Raw genomic sequence first — 21,162 nt, forward strand, 5'->3', positions numbered from 1 at the left:
CAGTGAGTCAACAATCCGTGATGGACTAAAAGAAGAAAGTCTGAGCTGCCTCAGAACCTTACCTCTTCCTTAGGCTTTGAGGCCCCTCAAGGTTCACATCTACTCCAACAATGGCTCTTCATAGTTTAGTCCAGTTTGAACACATTCACATGGGGCTCGGTGCAGCGGCTAACACCTGTAATCCCCAGCACTTTGGGAGGCTGAGGTGGGCAGATCACCTGAGGTTGGGAGTTCAAGACTAGTCTGGCCAACATGGTGAAATCGTATCTCCACCAAAAACACAAAAATTAGTCAGGCGGGCCGGGCGCGGTGGCTCAAGCCTGTAATCCCAGCACTTTGGGAGGCCGAGACAGGCGGATCACAAGGTCGGGAGATCGAGACCATCCTGACTAACACGGTGAAACCCCGTCTCTACTAAAAAAATACAAAAAACTAGCCGGGTGACGTGGCGGGCGCCTGTAGTCCCAGCTACTCGGGAGGCTGAGGCAGGAGAATGGCGTAAACCTGGGAGGCGGAGCTTGCAGTGAGCTGAGATCCGGCCACTGCACTCTAGCCTGGGCAGCAGAGTGAGACTCCGTCTCAAAAAAAAAAAATAAAATAAAATTAGCCAGGCATGGTGGCGGGCACTTGTAACCTCAGCTACTCGGGAAGCTGAGGCAGGAGAATTGCTTGCACCTAGCAGGCGGAGATTGCAGTGAGCCGAGATTGCGCAACTGCACTCCAGCCCAGGCAACAAGAGCAAAACTCTGTCTCAAAAAAAATAAAATAAAATAGGCCAGGCGCAGTGGCTCACGCCTGTAATCCCAGCAGTTTGGGAGGCCAAGGCAGGCAGATCACAAGGTCAGGAATTTGAGACCAGCCTGGCTAATATGGTGAAACCCCATCTCTACTAAAAATATGAAAATTAGCCAGGTATGGTGCCGGTAGTCCTAGCTACTAGGGAGGCTGAGGCAGGAGAATGGTGTGAACCTGGGAGACAGAAGTTGCAGTAAACCGAAATCGCACCACTGCACTCCAGCCTGGGCAACAGAACAAGACTCTGTCTCAAAAAATAATAAAAATAAATAGATAAATAAAATAAAATAGGCGAGGTGCAGTGGCTCATGCCTGTAAATCCCAGCACTTTGGAAAATCAAGATGGGCAGATCACGAGGTCAGGAGTTCAAGACCAGCCTGGCCAACAGGGGTGAAACCCCGTCTCTACTAAAAATACGAAAATTAGCCAGGCAGGGTACCATACGCCTGTAGTCCCAGCTAGTCGTGAGGCTGAGGCAGAAGAATTGCTTGAACCCAGGAGGTGGAGGCTCATCTCAAAAAAAAAAAGAAGGGCCGGGCGCGGTGGCTCAAGCCTGTAATCCCAGCACTTTGGGAGGCCGAGATGGGCGGATCATGAGGTCAAGAGATCGAGACCATCCTGGCTAATACGGTGAAACCCCGTCTCTACTAAAAAATACAAAAAACTAGCCGGGCGAAGTGGCGGGTGCCTGTAGTCCCAGCTACTCGGGCGGCTGAGGCAGGAGAATGGCGTGAACCCGAGAGGAGGAGCTTGCAGTGAGCTGAGATCCGGCCACTGCACTCCAGCCTGGGTGACAGAGCGAGACTCCGTCTCAAAAAAAAAAAAAAAAAAAAAAAAAAAAAAAAAAAAAGAAGTATGTCTTCCATGCTTCTTCGAAATAACTCCATATGTTTATATGACAAATATGACTCCTTACAATGGAAATTGATTTTTTTTTCCATGTGAATGTATTCATTTTATTTATTTTTTTGGAGACAGAGTCTCACTCTGTCACCCAGGCTGGAATGCAGTGGCATGATCTCAGCTGCACTGGAGTGCAGTGGCACAATCTCGGCTCACTGCAAGTTCCGCCTCCCAGGTTCATGCCAGTCTCCTGCCTCAGCCTCCTGCGTAGCTGGGACCACGGGCGACCGCTACCACGCCCAGCTAATTTTTTTTTTTTTTTTTTTTTTTGTATTTTTTAGAGACAGAGTTTCACCGTGTTAGCCAGGATGGTCTCAGTCTCCTGACCTCGTGATCCACCCGCCTCAGCCTCCCAAAGTGCCGGGATTACAAGCATGAGCTACCGCGCCCATCCAGGACTGACATATTTCTATTCTTTTGCCTGGGTTTTGTTTGTTTGTATTTTTATTTTTTTGAGATGGAGTCTCACTTTGTTGCCCAGGCTGGAGTGCAATGGCACCACCTCGGTTCACTGCAACCTCCGCTTCCTGGGTTCAAGCAGTTCTCCTGCCTCAGCCTTCCGAGTAGCAGGAACTACAGGCGCACACCACCAAGCCCAGCTAATTTTTTTTGTATTTTTAGTAGAATCGGGGTTTCACCATATTGGTCAGGCTGTTCTTGAGCTCCTGAACTCAGGTGATCCGGCCGCCCTAGTCCTCCCAAAGTGCTGGGATTACATGCCCTGAGCCACTGCAGCCAGCCTTTTGTCTTTTTTTTTTTTTTTTTTTTTTTTTTTTTTTAATAAGACAGGGTCTTGCTCCATTACCCAGGATAAAATGCAGTGGTACGTTCACAGGTCGCTGCAGCCTCACACTCCTGGCTCAAACAATCCTCCTGTCTCAGCCTTCCGAGTAGCTGGGACTACAGGCCCATGCTACCACAACTAGCTATTTTTATTTTTTTGCAGAAACAGGGTCTTGCTATCTTGCCCAGGCTGGTCTCCAACTCTTAGGCTCAAGTAATCCTCCCACCTTGGCCTCCCAAACTGCTGGGATTGCAATCACAAGTCACTGTGTTCCACCCCATTTCTTTTTTTTTTTTTGAGACAGAGTCTCGCTCTGTCGCCCAGGCTGGAGTGCAGTGGCAGGATCTCAGCTCACTGCAAGCTCCACCTCCCGGGTTTATGCCATTCTCCTGCCTCAGCCTCCTGAGTAGCTGGGACTACAGGTGCCTGCCACCACGCCCAACTAGTTTTTTGTATTTTTTTTAGTAGAGATGCGGTTTTACCATGTTAGCCAGGATGGTCTCGATCTCCTGACCTCGTGATCCGCCCATCTCAGCCTCCCAAAGTGCTGGGATTACAGGTTTGAGTCACCACGCCCAGCCCCCTATTTCTATTTTTAAGGATACTAGACAACTGCAGGGTTTGTGATAGAAGTTTTTTTTTTTTTTTTGAGACGGAGTCTCGCTCTGTCGCCCAGGCTAGAGTGCAGTGGCCAGATCTCAGCTCACTGCAAGCTCCGCCTCCCGGGTTTATGCCATTCTCCTGCCTCAGCCTCCCGAGCAGCTGGGACTACAGGCGCCCGCCACCACGCCCGGCTAGTTTTTTTTTTGCATTTTTTAGCAGAGACCGGGTTTCACCGTGTTAGCCAGGATGGTCTCGATCTCTTGACCTCGTGATCCGCCCGTCTGGGCCTCCCAAAGTGCTGGGATTACAGGCTTGAGCCACCGCGCCCGGCTGTGATAGAAGTTATTCCATTAGGCCATTTATCTGCCCCATGCCAGAGGAGTCCCTGGTTTAGGGGCATTTTCATCACGGTTCTATTTTCTTTTCTTCCTTTTTTTTTTTTTAAAAAACACATTCTCACTCTGTCCCCTAGCCTGGAGTGCAATGGCGCAGTCTCAGTTTACTGCAACCTCTGCCTCCCAGGTTCAAACGATTCTCCTGCCTCATCCTCCCGAGTAGTTGGGATTACAGGCGCTCATCACCATGCCTGCTAATTTTTGTATTTTTAGTAGAGAGGAGGTTTCACCATGTTGGCCAGGCTGGTCTGGAACTCCTGATCTCAGGTGATCTGCCCGCACTGGCCTGCTAAAGTGCTGGGATTACAGGCGTGAGCCACTGCACCCGGCCATGGTTCTATTTTCAATCGGGAAATTAACATTTGTATTTTTCCCAAATACTGACGGACTGTAAACTGGCACAACCACTTGCATTATCTAGTGAAGCTGAAAATATCCATTCTATGAACCCAAGCAATTTTACCCATCAGTGTATATGAAGGAACTTTTTTTCAACAAGGGTACTTAATAGAAGAATGTTCACAGCAGCACTCTTAATAGCTAAAACCTGGAAGCAACCCAGACATCTATTAATAGTGGAATGGATAAATACATTATGGTATATTCATACAACAGAATACTACATAAAAAAATGGGAATGAACAGCTGCACACAATGTGAACAAATTTCACAAACACTGTATTAAGACAACATAATACAGTATGAGTCCATTTATATAAAACTCAAAAAGAAACAAATCTAAACTATGTCAAGGGTTACGGAGATGGTAAAGGTAAAAAGAAAAAGAATGTGCCGGGCGCGGTGGCTCACGCCTGTAATCCCAGCACTTTGGGAGGCCGAGACGGGCGGATCACGAGGTCAGGAGATCGAGACCATCCTGGCTAACACGGTGAAACCCCGTCTCTACTAAAAAATACAAAAAAAAACTAGCCGGGTGAGGTGGCGGGCGCCTGTAGTCCCAGCTACTGGGGAGGCTGAGGCAGGAGAATGGCGTGAACCCGGGAGGCGGAGCTTGCGGTGAGCTGAGATCCGGCCACTGCACTTCGCCTGGGCGACAGAGCGAGACTCCGTCTCAAAAAAAAAAAAAAAAAAAAAAAAGAAAAAGAATGTGATCACAGAATAACAGCTGTCTGCAAGGCCTGAGAAGCTGTGATCAGGAAGGGACCCACAAAGGGTTCAGGGATACTGGCATTGTTCTATTTCTTGAAAAAGTAGTAGTTTCGCCAGCATTTACTTTATACTTTTTCATTAAATTGTACAGAGATCGCCTAAATTTACATGGATGGGTAAATATTTCACAAATTTTAAGAAAGAGAAAAACATGGGTGGGCACAGTGGCTCAGGCCCGTAATCTCAGCACTTTGGTAGGCCGAGGTGGGCAGATCACGAGGTCAAGAGTTCGAGACCAGCCTGGCCAACATAGTGAAACACCGTTCCCACTATAAATACAAAAAAATTAGCCAAGCGAGGTGTTGGGCATCGGTAGCCCCAGCTACTCAGGAGGCTGAGGCAGGAGAATGGCATGAACTCAGGAGGTGGAGGTTGCAGCGAGCCGAAATCGCGCCACTGCACTCCAGCCTGGGCGACAAGAGTTAAATTCCATCTCAAAAAAAAAAAAAAAAAAAAAAGAGAGAGAGAAAAACAGCCTTCTGACACAGCCACCATTTCTACCTACAGTTTGGCCCTTGCTTGAAGAGTGAGACTAAAGGAGCATTCCTTCCCTCTTTCAGCAAAGGAAGAAATTAATCTATCATGTCTTCATACAGCCACATCAATTTAATAACAGAAATCACAATCTAATGTAATAACTAGGAAAAAATAAAAAGGAAGCATTTAAGTGAAGTCTGGAGAGGACTTAAAACATCTGGAACAAAATGTAGGGCAACAGAATAACAGAAAAGAACAGGTATTAGGCTGGGCGCAGGGGCTCACGCCTGTAATCCCCATACTTTTAGGAGGCCAAGGTGGGCGGATCACGAGGTCTGGAGATCGAGACCATCCTGACTAACACAGTGAAACCCTGTCTCTACTAAAAAATACAAAAAATAAGGAGGGCATGGTGGCAGACACCTGTAGTCCCAGCTCCTTGGGAGGCTGAAGCAGGAGAATGGTGTGAACACAGGGGGCGGAGCTTGCAGTGAGCCAAGATCTCACCACAGCACTCCAGCCCAGGCAACACAGCGAGACTCTGTCTCAAAAAAATAACAACAATAAAAAGAAAAGAACAGGTATTCATGTAACACCTAATTCTAAAGCTAATTCAGAATTCAGAAATCAGAGACCCTTACAAATCAAGAGTGGTCATTTAAAAACCAGACAAGAAAGAAGCACGGCACATCAAATATAAACCACAACTAATTAAACTAAAAGAAAGTATATTAAAAAAAAAAAAAAAAAAGCATATCCAAAGCAAGGAAAGACATCCCTGATTCTGAAGCTGCCTTAAAGAAAGACAGTCACATCCAGAGCCCCTGACTTTGGTTACTTTCCTAGAGCAATTCAAAGTTAAAAGAAAATTAAGCCACTATTTGATCTTTAGTTTGAAATGACAACATAAGCTGGAGAGAGGATGTGGAACTGCAGAGGTTCTCAAAGAGGTATACGAATACTTAATCAGAGAGGACCCGAAGGAAGACATCTAATAAGTAAATCTTAGTTGACAAACTTGGAGAAACATTATTTATAAACACCAATTTACAAGGAAGATCTCAAACTTAATAGTTAAAAACAAAGATAACCCAGAACAAGCAAGCCTAAAAAACTAATCAAAATTTGGCCGGGTGCAGTGGCTCACACCTGTAATCCCAACACTTTGGGAGGCCGAGGGCAGGTGGATCACGAGGTCAGGAGTTCGAGGCCAGCCTGATCAACATGGTGAAACCCCATCTCTACCAAAAATACAAACATTAGCCGGGCATGGTGGCACAAGCCTGTAGTCCCAGCTACTCGGGAGGCTGAGGCAGGAGAATCACTTCAACCTGGGAGGCGGAGGAGGCTGCAGTGAGCCGAGATCACACCACTGCACTCCAGCCTGGGTGACAGAGCGAGACTCCGTCTCAAAAAAAAAAAAAAATCAAAATTTTAAGTGTATCCTAGAAAAACTTTACAGCTTTTCTTTGAACCATCTAGGTCCTTTTAAAAGCTGATGCCTTGCCATGCTTAAATATGCGGGTTCCACTGACTTAAATCCTAACAGGAGAAAACTGCGCAAGTAGCAAATTGGCTGAGTTCAAAGATGCTGTTCTCCCACATCTTCATTTTACAGCACCTAACAGTTTCTGGAAGACAGCACGCAGAATAATTGACAGGATTTGTAATGCTTCAGTATTACCAGAAAAAAAAACTGCACACATACTTCCAGCATATGAACAATTTTAACTCACCAGTCACCATGTTGCATGTATTTCTGCTGCTTGTCCTGAGTTCTTAAGACTTCTAATATTCTGAAGAAGATAGAACAAAAAAGTTCCTTCCGTCCTCAGCCTCTCTTAATAATTTTAACTTTGTTCTTAAAAAAAATACAGTACATTAGAAAGAACTACCCCACCATTATCAAATCTGATGGCTAATTTTACTTCCTGTTAGCTTCCTTTTCCTGAAGCTTAATGGAGCAAGACTGTAAATCATAAACTAGCAGATATTTTGTATTAGAAAATAGAGGTGCATATTTCTCTAGGACAAACCTAGAACTTCTTTGACACTAAAACACAGTGGCAGGGTCAAAAAAAAGAACTGAAAAGGACTGAAATCCTACATCAAAGGTGACTTTTACAGTCATACACTGTCAGATTTTAGTAATTTCTCTTGGAGATTTCTGCAATTTCAAAAAAGGCAAAGCACTGATTCTCAGGTTGTTCAATTTTGTTTTAAGGTCAACTTTTTGGCTGAGGCAAAGGTGGGCCCTTAGTATAACAGACTAAGCCCCTCCCACCTACGCAAAAGAAAAGCCTGCGTTTAAGGATTTAAACTGGCATTTTAGAGCTCGGAGTTCACATGGTCCACATAAGCGAATTCCCTTCCGGAGCGCACAGTGGTGACGTGTATGAATTGCGCTTATGGACGTATTAATTTCTAATGAAAGATAAGCAGCTACGACTCAAGGGCCTTCTAATATTAACCTTCCCCGCCCGGCACAAAGCCCAGTACAAGGTGAGGAAATCCGAAGGGGCTCACTGCCCTCTCAAGCCAACAGGGCTTGGTTTCCGAAGCAGAAGCACCCTACCCAAGCACCCACACCGTACTTGGGCCTCAAGTAACGGCATTCTTTGAGGAGAACGGGCAATCTCGCCCCGCTCACAGAGGAGTGGAGCCGCAAGCCAGACAGCAAAGCTGGTTGGTTTCTTTCCAGGCCGAGGCCACGGATGCCCGGGAACGTCACCAGACCAGAAAGGACCCAATCCTCAACCTTCCCCGCACAACGAGCCTCGGCCGGCCCTCTGCTCAGCAGAAGCCTCCTGCGCGCTCTCGAGGCGGCACCGCCACCCAACATCAGAGCGCGCGCCCCAAAACTGGGGGGGTTGTGAAGGGCGCGCGCCACGGAAAGCCGCTCTTGCCCACGGGCCACAGCTCCTAGAGGAAAGATATCCGGGCCGGGAACGCGCACGTCGGCGGCCACGCGCACCGAGAGCCGCACAGCGCGCGCGCGCCCGCGCGTAAAAACAGGCTCAGCCGCGCGCCCGCACCAGCGCGCGATCTCGCGCCGCGCCCACCCAAATCTCCGGCCCACCCCTCCCCCACCCACAAGGCGGGGTGCGCGAGCCCAGGAACGTTTTCGGCTCCGGAGCCGCCCCGAGTTCTCCAGGGCCCAGCGGTAGCGGCCCGCCCGCCCCCGCCCGCCCCCGCCCGCCGTTGTGTGGGGTGGGCTCCCCGACTCAGGCCCACAGCCTCGCCGCATCCCCGCCCGCACTGGAGCCCTCACCCGGCGACGTCACCGCCGCCGCCGCCTCCGCTCTACCCGCCGGCCCCGCCGCACCGCCAGGGACCCTGGTTCTGCCGTCGTCGCTCCAAGACCGACAGGGTTTTCTCCTCACAGCTCCCTGGGCGCCATCTTACATTCAACCCTCACAGCCAATAGGAGTCGATTGCTCCTCTCGCGAGAATCGGGGCGTCGGTCCCGCGAGATCTGGGACTGCCTCCCGGCCAGACTTAAAGTGAACGCTTCAGCAGGGGAGGCTGGCCGCGCCTCTGGCTGCTAGAGCGGATGGTGGATCATAGAGTATGGACGGCTCGCTCCGCCCATGGACGTCCCTCCATGTGGGGTGGAGCTAGGGCCGTGACTTGGCCTAGTAGTGGAGCCTCGGAAGGCTAGGGCTCCAAGCTAGCTCCTTGGACCCACCTTCCGTCGCCCGCCAGAGCCTCCTTTGGTCGAGCACCCCCACGCGGGGCGGGGCCTGGCCGGGCTCGGCCTCTCGCTTAAGGTAGACCCCACAAACTTCTGTCCTGGGCCTGGCGTCCCCAGGCGTGCCCTGCCTGGAAAGCCTCTAGGTTGCTCATCTCCTGGAGGACTCAGCATCTGGAACTCCCGCCATCTGCTGCCATCTGAGTTCAGCCTTCAGCAGTTGGGTCCACCTTAAAGCGGGCCCCCGGGTAGCCTAGTGTTTGTATACAGGGAAAATGTGGAAGGCGTTAAAGCTGCAGGCACACTCAGGCCTCAGCAGCAGCCCACACTGCCCCCAGAGGGCTTCCAGGCAGACTCTTTTTGCCTCGGAGCTTTTGCCCTTGTTCCTCTTATCCTGGCAAACTCCCCGTAGTCTTTCGTGATTCCCTTCAGAAGTCACTTCGTTAGAGTAATCTTTTCTGAGGCCCAGGCTGGGTCAGGAACCTCTTCCAGTCTTGCACAAGCCCCAGGGAGACCTCTCCCATACAGTGCATGGTCACCCATTTCCCCTCCCGTGAACTTGGAAGGGCACCACAGCACGTATGCCTCATCTGTGTCTGGCACATAGTAGGCACTCAAAAATTATATGATGAATGGGCCGGGCGCGGTGGCTGACGCCTGTAATCCCAACACTTTGGGAGGCCGAGGCGGGTGGATCACCTAAGATCAGGAGTTCGAGACCAGCCTGGCCAACATGGCGAAACCCCGTCTCTACTAAAAATACAGAATTAGCCGAGTGTGGCGATGCATGCCTGTGATCCCAGCCACTTAAGAGGCTGAGGCAGGAAAACTGCTTGAACCTGGGAGGCGGAGGTTGCAGTGAGCTGAGATCACGCTATTGCACTCCAGCCTGGGCAACAGAGTGAGACTCTGTCTCAAAAGTAAAAAAGAATTATATGCTAATTGGGCGCAGGGGCTCACGCCTGCAATCCCAGCACTTTGGGAGGCCGAGTTGGGTGGATAACCTGAGGTCAGGAATTCCAGACCAGTCGGGCTAACTTGGTGAAACCCCTTCTCTACTAAAATTACAAAAATTACTCGTGAGTGGTGGTGCCCACCTGTAATCCCAGCTACTTGGGAGGCTGAGGCATGAGAATCGCTTGAACCCAGGAGGCAGAGGTTGCAGTGAGCTGAGATCGAGCCACTGCACTCCAGCCTGGGCTACAGAGTGGAACTCCACATCAAAAAAAAAAAAAAAAAAAGAAAAAAAGAATTATATGCTGAATGATCAGACTGGGAGCTAGGACTCTCTTCTTCAACCAGCAGAAACAAACCTTTTAGATCCCTCTGGCACAGAGGTCCTAACCATGGACAAACACCCCAGAGCCCTCCATTCCCTCAGATCAGGTGCGGAGGGTATGAATCCCACCCAGGCCCCCGCTGCCTTTAAGCACCAAAAAGTGCACCAGTCCTTTCAGAGCTGTCAGTACCACTCTGTTCTGGGAAAGCCCATTCTCACAGACAAAATGTGCAAAAGGCACAACTCCGTCCCCCAACCATACCACCACCACCACCAGCATGTCTCCAGGGCCCTCAGATGCTAGAAGCGCAGAGGTAACACACAGACTCTAGGAGAATTTAGCTGTTCTTTATTGACATAGAATTTGGGGTGGCGAAGGTAGCCCCAACCTCCAGGATGAGGTAGGTTCAGTGCTTCCAGCTCACACCTTTCCTGGGTCTTCCTTCAGTGTGACAGTTCGGTTAAAAACAAGCTGGAGGGCAGAGGGAAAGGATGACCATCAACCCAGAACAAGGCCAGGGAGGCCTGGGCAGGTTTCACCCCAGACACCTCCCCCTAACTTCCTTCTTAAGCCAAAGAAGCCAAGGGACTAAGGGTCAGGAGACCCAGGTCCTCAATAACTTTGTGACTTTGGGTAAGGGACTGGATGGGGCTCTAGGCTGTAGTATTATATGGACTATAACAACCACCGTGGGGGTCTAGGGTGTAGTTTTATATGGATTATAACCACCACCATGTTTGCCCCCTACTTTAAGGAGTAAGAAAGACAGGGTGGGCTGGTGCAGTGGCTCACACCTGTAATCTCAGCACTTTTGGAGGCTGAGACAGGCATATCATCTGAGGTCAGCAGTTCGAGACCAGCCTGGCCAACATGGCCAAACCCCATCTCTACTAAAAATACAAAAATTAGGCCGGGCGCGGTGGCTCACGCCTGTAATTCCAGCACTTTGGGAGGCAGGCGGATCACGAGGTTAGCAGATCGAGACCAGCCTGGCTAACACAGTGAAACCCCGTCTCTGCTAAAAAACAGAAAAAATTAGCCGGACAAGGTGGCAGGTGCCTGTAGTCCCACCTACTCCGGAGGCTGAGGCAGGAGAATGGCGTGAACCCAGGAGGCAGAGCTTGCAGTAAGCCGAGATTGTGCCATTACACTCCAGCCCGGGTGACAGAGTAAGACTCCGTCTAAAAAAAAAAAAAATTAGCCGGGCACGGTGGCATGTGCCTATAATCCCAGCTACTAGGAAGGCTGAGGCAAGAGAATGGCTTGAGCCAGGGAGGCGGAGGTTGCAGTGGGCGGAGATTGTGCCACTACACTGCAACCTGGACGAAAGAGTAAGATTCCATCTCAAAAAAAAAAAAAAAAAAAAAAAAAAAAAAAAATAGCTGGGCATGGTGACATGTGCCTGTAATCCCAGCTACTTGGAAGGCTGAGGCAGGAGAATGGCTTGAGCCTGGGAGGTGGAGGTTGCAGTGGGCCAAGATGGTGCCACTGTACTCCAGCCTGGGAAACAGGGCAAGACTCCATTAAAAAGGAAAAAAAAAAGGATGGCAGTGTGGCTGGGCACAGTGGCTCATGCCTATAATCCCAGTACTCTGGGAGGCTGACGCAGGAGGACTGCTTGAAGCCAGTAGTTCAACACCAGCCTGGGCAACATAGTGAGAACTCGCCTCTACAAAAAATTTTAAAATTAGCCAGGCATGGTAGTGTGCACATGTAGTCTCAAGCTACTCAGGAGACTTAGGCAGGAGGAGAGCTTGAGCCCAGTAGTTCGAGGCCATGGTGAGCTATGATTGCAGCACTTCACACCACCCTGGGCAAGAGTAAGACCCCGTCTCTAAAGTAAATAAAAATAAAGATTATTAGCTCCCTTAATGAAAGATATTAAAAATAATTATTTTATATATATATATATACATATATTTTTTTTTTTTGGTAGGCATGGGTGTTTCACCATGTTGGCCAGGGTGGTCTCGAATTCCTGACTCCGGTGATCAGCCCGCCTTGGCCTCCCAAAGTGCTGGGATTATAGGTGTGAGCCACCATGCCAGGCCCCAAAAAATAATAATTAAAAAAAAAAAAAAAAAAAAAAAAGTCGGGCACAGTGGCTCATGCCGGTGATCCCAGCACTTTGGGAGGCTGAGGCAGACAGATCATGAGGTCAGGAATTTCAGACCATCCTGGCCAACATGGTGAAACCCCGTCTCTACTAAAAATATAAAACATTAGCCAGGCATGGTGGCAGGCGCCTGTAATCCCAGCTACTCAGGAGGCTGAGGCAGGAGAATCACTTGAACCTGGGAGGCAGAGGTTGCAGTGAGCCGAGATAGCGCCATTGCACTCCAGCCCTGGGCAACAACAGTGCAAGACTCCGTCTCAAAAAAAAAAAAAAAGGCAGCCTTCATACAAAATTTTGTGCATAGACTTATCCTCAGTACCAGTTTCCCATTAGTAGAATATGAATACCAACTCCCTCAGGTGGTGTAGATTAACTAAGGGAGTATATGCAGAGCACTTGGCACAGTGAATGGCAGCCACTGTCACTGCTGTAGATGAGGGCAAGTGGGTAAAGTCAAGCACCTTTCCCTGATGGCTGTCTGGATCCACGGAGAAGTATCCAAGACGCTCAAACTGGAACTTGTCGAAGGGTCTTGCCAGGGCCACAGAGCAGTCCACTAATGCTGCCTCCACCACGTGTAGTGATGCCTGCAGGCAGGGAACTCAGGCAACCATCCAACCAGGAAGGCCTACCTTCCAAACCCCAAACCTCATGAACCTACCAGGTTCAGGTCACTTAAGAATCCACCAGGCACCTCAGTAGGATCTTCAGGGTTCTTGTGCTGGAATCTGCAGCCAGAGTGAAGGTCATACCCCCAGCTGGACAGCCACAGCAGGCAATGTGCATCTGGTACCTGCCCCTACCCCATCTCTGTTCACTCACAGTCGCTCATAGAGGCGAACCTCACACATCAAAGGCTGTGACACCCAGTGAATAAAGGCCTTTGGCTTCTCTCCAGCATCTGCCCGTCTGCAGGTCACCTCCAGACTCTCTACAGAACCACTGGGGCCCTAGAAGTAGGGGGAGGGGAGCAGCAATTAGATCTGGGAACCACAACCAGGATTGCAGGCTACACTCACATCCTGGCCCCAGCAGGCACTGCAGTAGGAAGGCTGCAGCTGGCTCTCACCTTGACAACACGCTGCAGCTCAATGACGTAGCCTGTATGCCTCAGGCCCACAGGCTGGCCCCAAGCCAGGCGCTTAAATCCTGGCTCTGGCTCCTAGACATAGGAAGTGGGGTAAACACAAGAGGCTGCAAGGGTCAAATAAGTGGTGAAGCTTCCCTACCCCCATGTCTGGCAAGGATTGGTTCATCTGAAGCAGGAAGTAGATGGACTGACAGAGATAAGGAGATGAAAGGTTCCCAGGACCAGACTCAGCAGCAAACGGGACCCTCCACCCCCACCATTTACCTCCTTGAAGTCAGTCCTCTCAATGAAGACAATGGGTGCAAAGGGAACCTGATGGAAGCCTTTGGTCTCATCAGCTGGGAAGTTGGGCACCTGGATGTCCAAGGACTATAGCAGGAGACAGGTATGAGTCATACTCAGCATGAGGACCCCCATGCCCAGGGCCAAGTGTATCCCCAGCTACACACACACATACACACACGTGTAGCACACATGTTGAGGCAGGCCCACCTTGGCAGCAGGAAAGTTGGTGATGATGACCCGTAGTGACTCCAGCACAGCCATGGCTCGTGGGGCTGTGTCATTCAGCACATCACGCACACAGGCTTCTAGAAGATGTGGCTCCATTGTGGTCTGTGCCACAGTCACTCCCACCTGGCAGGAAAGTTCAGCATCAGTCACAGCTACAATCACAAACTGCCACACTCAACCCTCAATCTGTCCACCCAACCTGCTGGGCTATACCCGGGCACAGAAGCTGTTGATGGCCTCAGGTGGGAAGCCCCGCCGTCGCAGGGCCGTGAGTGTAAAGAGCCGTGGGTCGTCCCAATCCCTGTGGATAAGAAGGTTGGTGAGAAGGCCTTTGGGAGTGCATGCCATTAACCTTTCATAAGCCAAACAGCCACACCTACCGCACAGCACCAGTTGCTACAAGCTGGAGGATCTTCCTCTTAGAGACAACAGCATAGTGCAGGTTGAGACGGCCATACTCCCACTGCACAGGGCAATAGATGTCCAGTGCATTGCAAAGCCAGAAATAGGAAGAGCGTCTGGGGTGGGAGAGTAGGGTTAGGACTGGCCAGCTCTGGAACCAGGCAGAGACCACAGGAAGGGCTGCTGGAATTCCATTGGCCCTACCACCCCATGGACCCAGCTCCCTCACCGGGCCTGGAATTCCTTGGTGCAGAGTGAGTGAGTGATGTGCTCGATGGAGTCACAGAGGCAGTGTGTGTAGTCGTAGGTGGGATAGATGCACCTGTGGGGCATAGGCAGTGGGCCCTACCATCCAGCCCTACTCTGCCCTATCCCATGGCCCATCGTCCTGCTCCGCAGCCCCCCCCATCCCACCCCATTCTACACCCACCATTTGTCCCCTGTGCGGTGGTGTGGTATATACTTGACTCGGTAGGCTACAGGGTCCATCTTGCCATCCTCCATCACCAGCTTCATCCGTAGTGTGGCCTCGCCCTCTGAAAACTTGCCCTTGCGCATTGCCTGAGGAGAACAAGGACTCAGGCTGTCTCTAAGCACAGGGGCATTTCATTCTGAGCACCTTGGCCCACCCAAACCCAGATGTTCCTCTAGGACCCCACCTCAAAGAGTAGCAGTGACTCCTCCGTGGGACGGTCTCTCCAGGGTGAGGGCAGAGTATTATGGCCTTTGAGCTCCTCTACTCGCTGGTGGCACACATAAGCCAGACCCCTGTGGGGAAGGGGTGTGAGTGCCCAGCATGGCTGTGACCTAGTCAGCCTGCCTGGCTCTACGTCATGGCCCTGGCCTTACCTGCGGATGAGCTCCACAGCCCACGCATATAGCTGGTCAAAATAGTCAGAGGCATACGTCACTTTGTAAGGTGTGTAGCCTGGAGCAAAATGAGACAAAGTATGAGCAGCCAGCCAGAAACACCCAGTGGCAGGCCATGGTCCAAGGAGAGGCCCACTAACCACCAGCCCTTCTAGGCTTTGTCCAGTCCATACCCAGCCAGGCCACCATATCACAGATGGCACTGAAGAACTTTGCTTCCTCCTTCTCAGGGTTGGTGTCATCAAAACGCAGAAAACAGATGCCATTGTTGGCCTAGGAAAGTTGCACCACCTGTGAACTCCCATATCATCCATTAGCCCCACAATCCTGTTCATCAAACTAGGATATTCACAGAGCACTCTCATGTCAGATCTTTTTTTTTTTTTTTTTTTTCTGAGATGAAGTCTTACTCTCTCGCCCAGGCTGGAGTGCAGTGGCACGATCTTGGCTCACTGCAGCCTCCACCTCCCGGGTTTCTCCTGCAGCCTCCCAGTAGCTGAGACTACAAGCATGTGCCACCATGGCCAGCTAATTTTTGTATTTTTAGTAGAGGTGAGGTTTCACCATGTTGGCCAGGTTGGTCTCAAACTCCTGACCTCAAGTGATCCACCCACTTTAGCCTCCCAAAGTGTTGGGATTACAGGCGTGAGCCACCCCACCTGGCCTCATGTCAGAATTAAAAATGCCTTCATGAGCTTCTCTCACCTTCCTGCATCTAAATGTCTAGATAAGGCATCTCTTACACCAACTTGGGACAGACAGCATAGCATCTTTCTAGGCCTACGGACTGCACTGGCAACTCCCCCAAATTTGAACTCACTGACTCCTCAGAGGGAGGGAGCTATTTATTCCAATAAGCTCAATAGATTCCTAGGTATCTGTCACACATGTGGTTCCTTTCCGTGGTCTCTGTCCACCTGGGTACATTATTGGGAGCAGACAGCAAGGCAGGGACATGGTATCCACTCATGGGAACCTCTAGTGGTCATCTTGCTTGCCAGGTGCCTAGACACATGCATACCTTGGCATAGCCAAAGTTGAAATTGATGGCTTTGGCATGTCCAATATGCAGGATTCCATTGGGTTCTGGTGGGAACCGGGTACGTACCTAAAATAAGGGGGATGGGAAAAGAAAAATAAAGTCAGAGCTCAGATGACCCTAAAGAAACAGAAGTTCCCTCCTAGGAAGGCCATGGTAATGGGTAAGATGGGGGAGTATGGAGGCAGCCCAGGCACTCAGGCAGGTGTTTGATGGCACAAGCTCACATGACCACATTCCCACATACCTGCCCACCAGTAATCTCCAGGTGCTGCTTTAGTAGATTCATGGTATGTGGAGTGACCACATAGCCTGGGGTCTTGTAGTTCTCACCTGCCAGAACCAGAATAAGCCTAAGGACCAGGCTGCAGCCAAAGCCTCTGACCCTAGGGGCCTGACTATAGGAGCTGCTGCCAAGATCCAGCCCTCCCTAGGGTTTTGACATGCCCACTAACCAGGCTTGTGGAACTTAAGGGCCTCGCCCCGGAGCTGCTCCATCAGAGACAGGGTCTGGTCAGCAGTCTCACCTGTGGGGAACAAAACAAGGAAAACTTGTCCTCTGGATATATTTACCATATCCTACAGCCAGAACAGAACTGAGTAGACCCCTCTTCCCTCAATTCCAGAGACAAGAGATCTAGAGCGAGACATCTGAGGCCTCTCATGCCAGTCTCTGGGCAAAGGGAACAAAGGTAACACCAGGAATCCCAGTCTTGAGACAGAAGTCAGGGTACTGAGTAAGCCAAGGGCCTGAGGAGCCTGTAAGGACTCTTCTGAGGAGGTTCAGAAGTCAGGGAGCTGAATGCCGTGACAGGAGCCTCAAGCTTCTCACCATTCTCCATCACATCTTTCGCTGTCCTCCGGTCTGTTTCTTCCAGCCGAGCTTTTGCCACCTGAAAGAAGCCCCAGGTGCTTCAGAAAATGGCATCAAATTTTCTCTTGGACAGGGTCTTGGGATCACTGTGGTCAGACACTTCCTTCCCCAGCCTGAAGTCTCACCATACCTCACCTGACCCTCAGGGACTCAGGGCCATGCCCAGCCCTACCTTCGGCTTCTTCTCCAAATCAGCCTCCAGCTTGGGGCCCAGAAGGTGGAGGACCTGAGCAGAGACCAGAGTCAGGCAGGGACAGGAGTATCCTCTTTCAAGGAGCCCCTGACTGATCCTACCCACCCACCCAAGGCTTCCTGGCCTATCTACCAGCACTGACTGAAAGATCCTACCTAGCCCATCCCACCACTTCTCATGTGGGTCTGCTAGTTTAAAATGCTCTTGCTTTTGTTGCCCAGGCTGGAGTCTTGCTCTTGTTGCCCAGGGTGGAGGTGCAATGGCGTGGTCTCAGCTCACTGCAACCTCTGCCTCCTGGATTCAAGCAATTCTCCCCCCTCAGCCCTCCTGAGTAGTGGGGACTATAAGTGCCCGCCAGCACGCCCAGCTAATTTTTGTACTTTTTGTACAGATGGGCTTTTACCATGTTGGCCAGGCTGGTCTCGAACTCCTGACCTCAGGTGATCCGCCCACCTCAGCCTCCCAATAGTGCTGGGATTACAGGCGTGAGCTACCATGCTCAGCCCCCCCCACCTTTTTTATTGTTGTTGATTTTGAGACAGGGTCTCACTCTGTACCCCAGGAAGGAGTGCAGTGGTGCAATCAGAGCTTAATGCAGCCTTGACCTCTTAGGTTCAAGGAATTCTTCCACTTCAGCCCCACAAGTTGCTGGGACTACAGGTATACACCACCATGTCTGGCTAATTTTTAAATTTTCTGTAGAGATGGGTTCTCACTATGTTGCTCAGGCTGGTCTTGAACTCCTGGGCTCAAGTAATCCTCCTGCCTTGGCCTCCCAAAGTCCCGGGATCGTAAGCGTGAGCCACCGTGCCCAGCCCTCCTCCTGCCTTTTATCCCTTAGTGGATTCCAGGCCCTGTTCATGCCAGTCTTTGCCAGCTTCAGCTTAATGAAGCATGCCCACCTGCATGTCCACTTCATTCTTGATCATTTTGCCATCTGCCCATTTGAGCACAGCCCGAGCCTCTCCTAGAAGCATAGGCACAAGGAGCTGCAGAAAAGCAAAGAGTACTCCCCCCACCTCCTTTCCAAGGAAAGGTCCTGGCTGACCGCGAGAACCAGAGCCTGAGCCCAGCCAGACCACTTTAAGTCACTCCTGTTCCTTCCCCCACCTCCCTCTCACTTGTGCCCAGAAGAAAAGGCATGACCAGAGAGAACAATATAGCCCCCTTCCAGGCCCTGCTCACCCATCAGCAGCCCCATGTTGAAATGGTAACGTTCCACCAGGAGCTGGGGCTGGTGCCTGTTAATGGCAGCCTCCACCTGCAGAAAGCCAAACCATGTGGTTCAGGAAAGCCACCTTTAGAGATATTCTGGGAACCCACACCCTCACTCTGGGTCTTCCTGGGGAGGGAAACTGAGCCACTCCTTTCCATGGCCAGGACTGGGGAGGAAGACGATGCCTGGGGAAAGACTCACAGCCTCCTCAATCTGCTCTGGGGTCACAATGACACCCACGCCACATTCCTGCTCAAAGTCCACAGTGTCGATGGGGTCCAAGGGGTGACTCCGCACATACTCAAGGGCAGCTGAGAAAAAAGAGCCCGTGAGTTTGTGGCATCTCTGCTCCAAGAAGTGGACAGACAAGTTCGTAATCTCATGAAACTCGAAGGACAGTCTGGCCTCCTGAAAAGTTAAGCCCTGGCACCACCACCCTAGAGGACACAGGGAAGAAAGAAGCACGTGTCGAGAGTGGATCCCCCTCAGACCCTGACAGTTCCCTTGTCAGTCTCACCATAGGCCACCCCCTCCATGCCTCAGTGCCTGTGCAGAACCAGGTGTCTAGAAAGAAACTGGAAGACTTGGCAAAAAGGGAAGACAGGGGTCTTGGCTGAAGGGAGGCATTGGTGCGAACTGGCAGGACAGGTAGGGGTCTCACCGCTTAGCTGGGGCTCAGTGTGGATCTTCTTACTGGCTATGTAGCTTACAAGGAAGGAGAGACGCCGAGTATCCCTGAGTCGGGAGGCCAAGCCATATAACAGGGTCCCGGTAGCCTTGTCAATGGTGGAACCCAGGGTCTGCTGAGCCTAGGGTCAGAGGGGTCAAGAGAGAAGCCCCGCGCTCAGTGAGAGGAAAGAGCGGGACAAGTGGGGCAGGTCGGGATCTGGACCCCGCCCCGCGCTGCGTTGCAGCCTGGTACGCAAACCAGGTCGGAGGCAGAGGGGCTCGCACCTGAGTAGCGGCCTCGCGCAGCTGCGCGCTCAGAGCCGTGTTCTTGAGCGTCTCGCGGGCCTTCTGCTCGCTCAGGCCGAGGCCAGTGAAGAGCGACAGGGAGTCCAGAGCCGCCATCGCAGAGACACCGGAAACCAAAAGAAACTTAGGACCGCGTCTGCAGGTCGGCATTCACTCGCTGACCAATGAGAGCGAAGCCTCCGGGAAGAGCCAATGGTGTCCTTCCTTGGCGGTAGGGGGCGGGGCGCTCCAAGGTCGTCTACCCCATTTAAAGAACACAGGGCGGACAAACCGGCCTTTCCGGGGGCTTCGCTTCCGCCTCCGTGGAACTGGGCACTTGAAGGGGTGTTGGCGGGCGGCAGGGCTTTTGGAGATATATGCCACGTGCCTGGGAGGAAGGTGCTCGGCCCCGAGGCAGGAGGAAGACACAGGCGTGGTTTTGCTCTGACTTTTCTACTTCAGCCCTGGGAACTCCATCTCAATATAGTAATTGTCCTCGGGAGCAAATGCGAGTCCCTGTCGCGCTTTTGACGCCACAACTTTGGGGTTGTCATGGAAACAGTTGAGCAAAATGAAGCCCGGGAAATCCCTGATCCACACTTCATCGCAGAGAACGTGTGGAATGACCGATCCAGGGACCCCATAAGTCCGCCGGTTTTCACGTGCCCACTTGGACGCAGCTGGCCAGGAAAGGGAAGGGATGGGTCTGGGCCAGGAGGGACCTCACATAAGTTCTATGATGATTTGGTTTAAAATCTTGGCCTGGCGCAGTGGCTCAGGCCTGTAATCCCAGCACTTTGGGAGGCCGAGGTGGGCAGATCACTTGAGGCCAGGAGTTCCAGATCAGCTTGGCCAACATGGTGAAACCCCGTCTCTACTAAAAATACAAAATTAGCTGGACATAGTGGTGCACGCCTGTAATCCCAGCTACTCAGGAGGGAGAGGCTGAAGAATCGCTTGAACCTGGGAGGAGGAGGTTGCAGTGAGCTGAGATTGTACCACTGCACTCCAGCCTGGTGGACAGAGTAAGACCCTGTCTCAAAAAAAAAAAAAAGAAAAACAGAAAAAATTATCATCCCACACTTACCCTCTTGCCTCTTGCCAAAGCATTATCAGGGAAACCACAAGCAAATTAGACCTTGAAATCCCTCTGCAAGCCTTTGAGAGAGGATATTTTATTGAAGTTGGGAGAGGGTGGGACAAACGAGATGGAATCTTCATGATTATAGCTGTTGTGCTTGGGAATCTCCCCACAGTCTCACTGGACTTTCAGGATCTGCTGGCTAAAACAGAACAGAGACTTTGTGTGTGTGAAAAGGGACTGAGGTAGGGGGTTGCAGAGAATGAGCAGCTGGTGGTGGGATGGTGGAAATCCCCAAATTTGAGATTAGAGCTCTTGCAGGAATTGGTGATGCTCATACTTATGGACCTTCAAGGAATAGGCAGGATCCTGACTAGTCTGTATCTATATTCTGTGTCTTTTGTGCCAACATCCCATTAATGACCAAGCTCCAAGTCTGGGCCTACATCTGGACACCACCTAATGATCACATAGCAGGTGCTGACCAGGGCCACATGCTGTAACACTATCCAGGTCCAATGCTGTCTTGGGGCTTCCCACATCTCCATGTCCCGGTGGCCCCAGCCAGATGCCTAGCCCTGCAGTGCACTGCATGAGAAAGGCCAGGTGCAGGAGTTAAGCAGGGATGCAGATCAGTGGTGCTAAGGACAGGTACCAAGAAGCAGAGCCATAGCCACACCAGCCTTTCACCAAATTTGAAGCTGCAAGTGCCCAG

At 51.2% G+C, this 21,162-nt stretch overlaps 3 protein-coding genes across 7 annotated transcripts in view; 1 reads left to right on the top strand and 2 right to left on the bottom strand.

The window, feature by feature from the left end:
* Window positions 1-8,887, bottom strand: part of QRICH1 (glutamine rich 1) — a 64,871-nt gene extending 55,984 nt beyond the window's left edge. Inside the window, exons 1-2 of one of the 5 annotated variants that reach the window (XM_050780797.1) lie at window positions 8,400-8,887; window positions 6,865-6,924 (exon numbers count right to left, since the gene is read on the bottom strand). The gene's annotated coding sequence lies outside the window, so the exon portion shown is untranslated. Of the gene's footprint in view, window positions 1-6,864; window positions 8,103-8,399 lie in introns of those variants that run through there. The other 4 variants (XM_050780798.1, XM_050780800.1, XM_050780796.1 and 1 more) reach the window with 4 other exon arrangements.
* TCTA (T cell leukemia translocation altered) overlaps window positions 1-21,162 on the top strand; it is a 405,836-nt gene that overhangs the window by 65,062 nt on the left and 319,612 nt on the right. The gene's annotated exons all lie outside the window — the stretch shown is intronic.
* QARS1 (glutaminyl-tRNA synthetase 1) lies at window positions 10,426-19,868 on the bottom strand. Its single transcript, XM_050780784.1, has 24 exons — window positions 19,367-19,868; window positions 19,074-19,221; window positions 18,614-18,723; window positions 18,382-18,457; window positions 18,099-18,163; window positions 17,176-17,229; window positions 16,962-17,022; window positions 16,585-16,656; window positions 16,377-16,462; window positions 16,112-16,198; window positions 15,264-15,363; window positions 15,070-15,148; window positions 14,880-14,988; window positions 14,651-14,781; window positions 14,450-14,542; window positions 14,199-14,336; window positions 14,032-14,119; window positions 13,798-13,941; window positions 13,570-13,674; window positions 13,285-13,377; window positions 13,038-13,165; window positions 12,877-12,943; window positions 12,677-12,802; window positions 10,426-10,570 (listed from the first exon to the last, which is right to left on the bottom strand). The coding sequence occupies exons 1-24, from the start codon at window positions 19,535-19,537 to the stop codon at window positions 10,520-10,522; spliced, it is 2,382 nt and encodes a 793-aa protein (XP_050636741.1). The 5' UTR covers window positions 19,538-19,868; the 3' UTR covers window positions 10,426-10,519.

The sequence above is a fragment of the Macaca thibetana genome, chromosome 2 (genome assembly GCF_024542745.1).
Source record: "Macaca thibetana thibetana isolate TM-01 chromosome 2, ASM2454274v1, whole genome shotgun sequence".
Taxonomy (NCBI): domain Eukaryota; kingdom Metazoa; phylum Chordata; class Mammalia; order Primates; family Cercopithecidae; genus Macaca; species Macaca thibetana.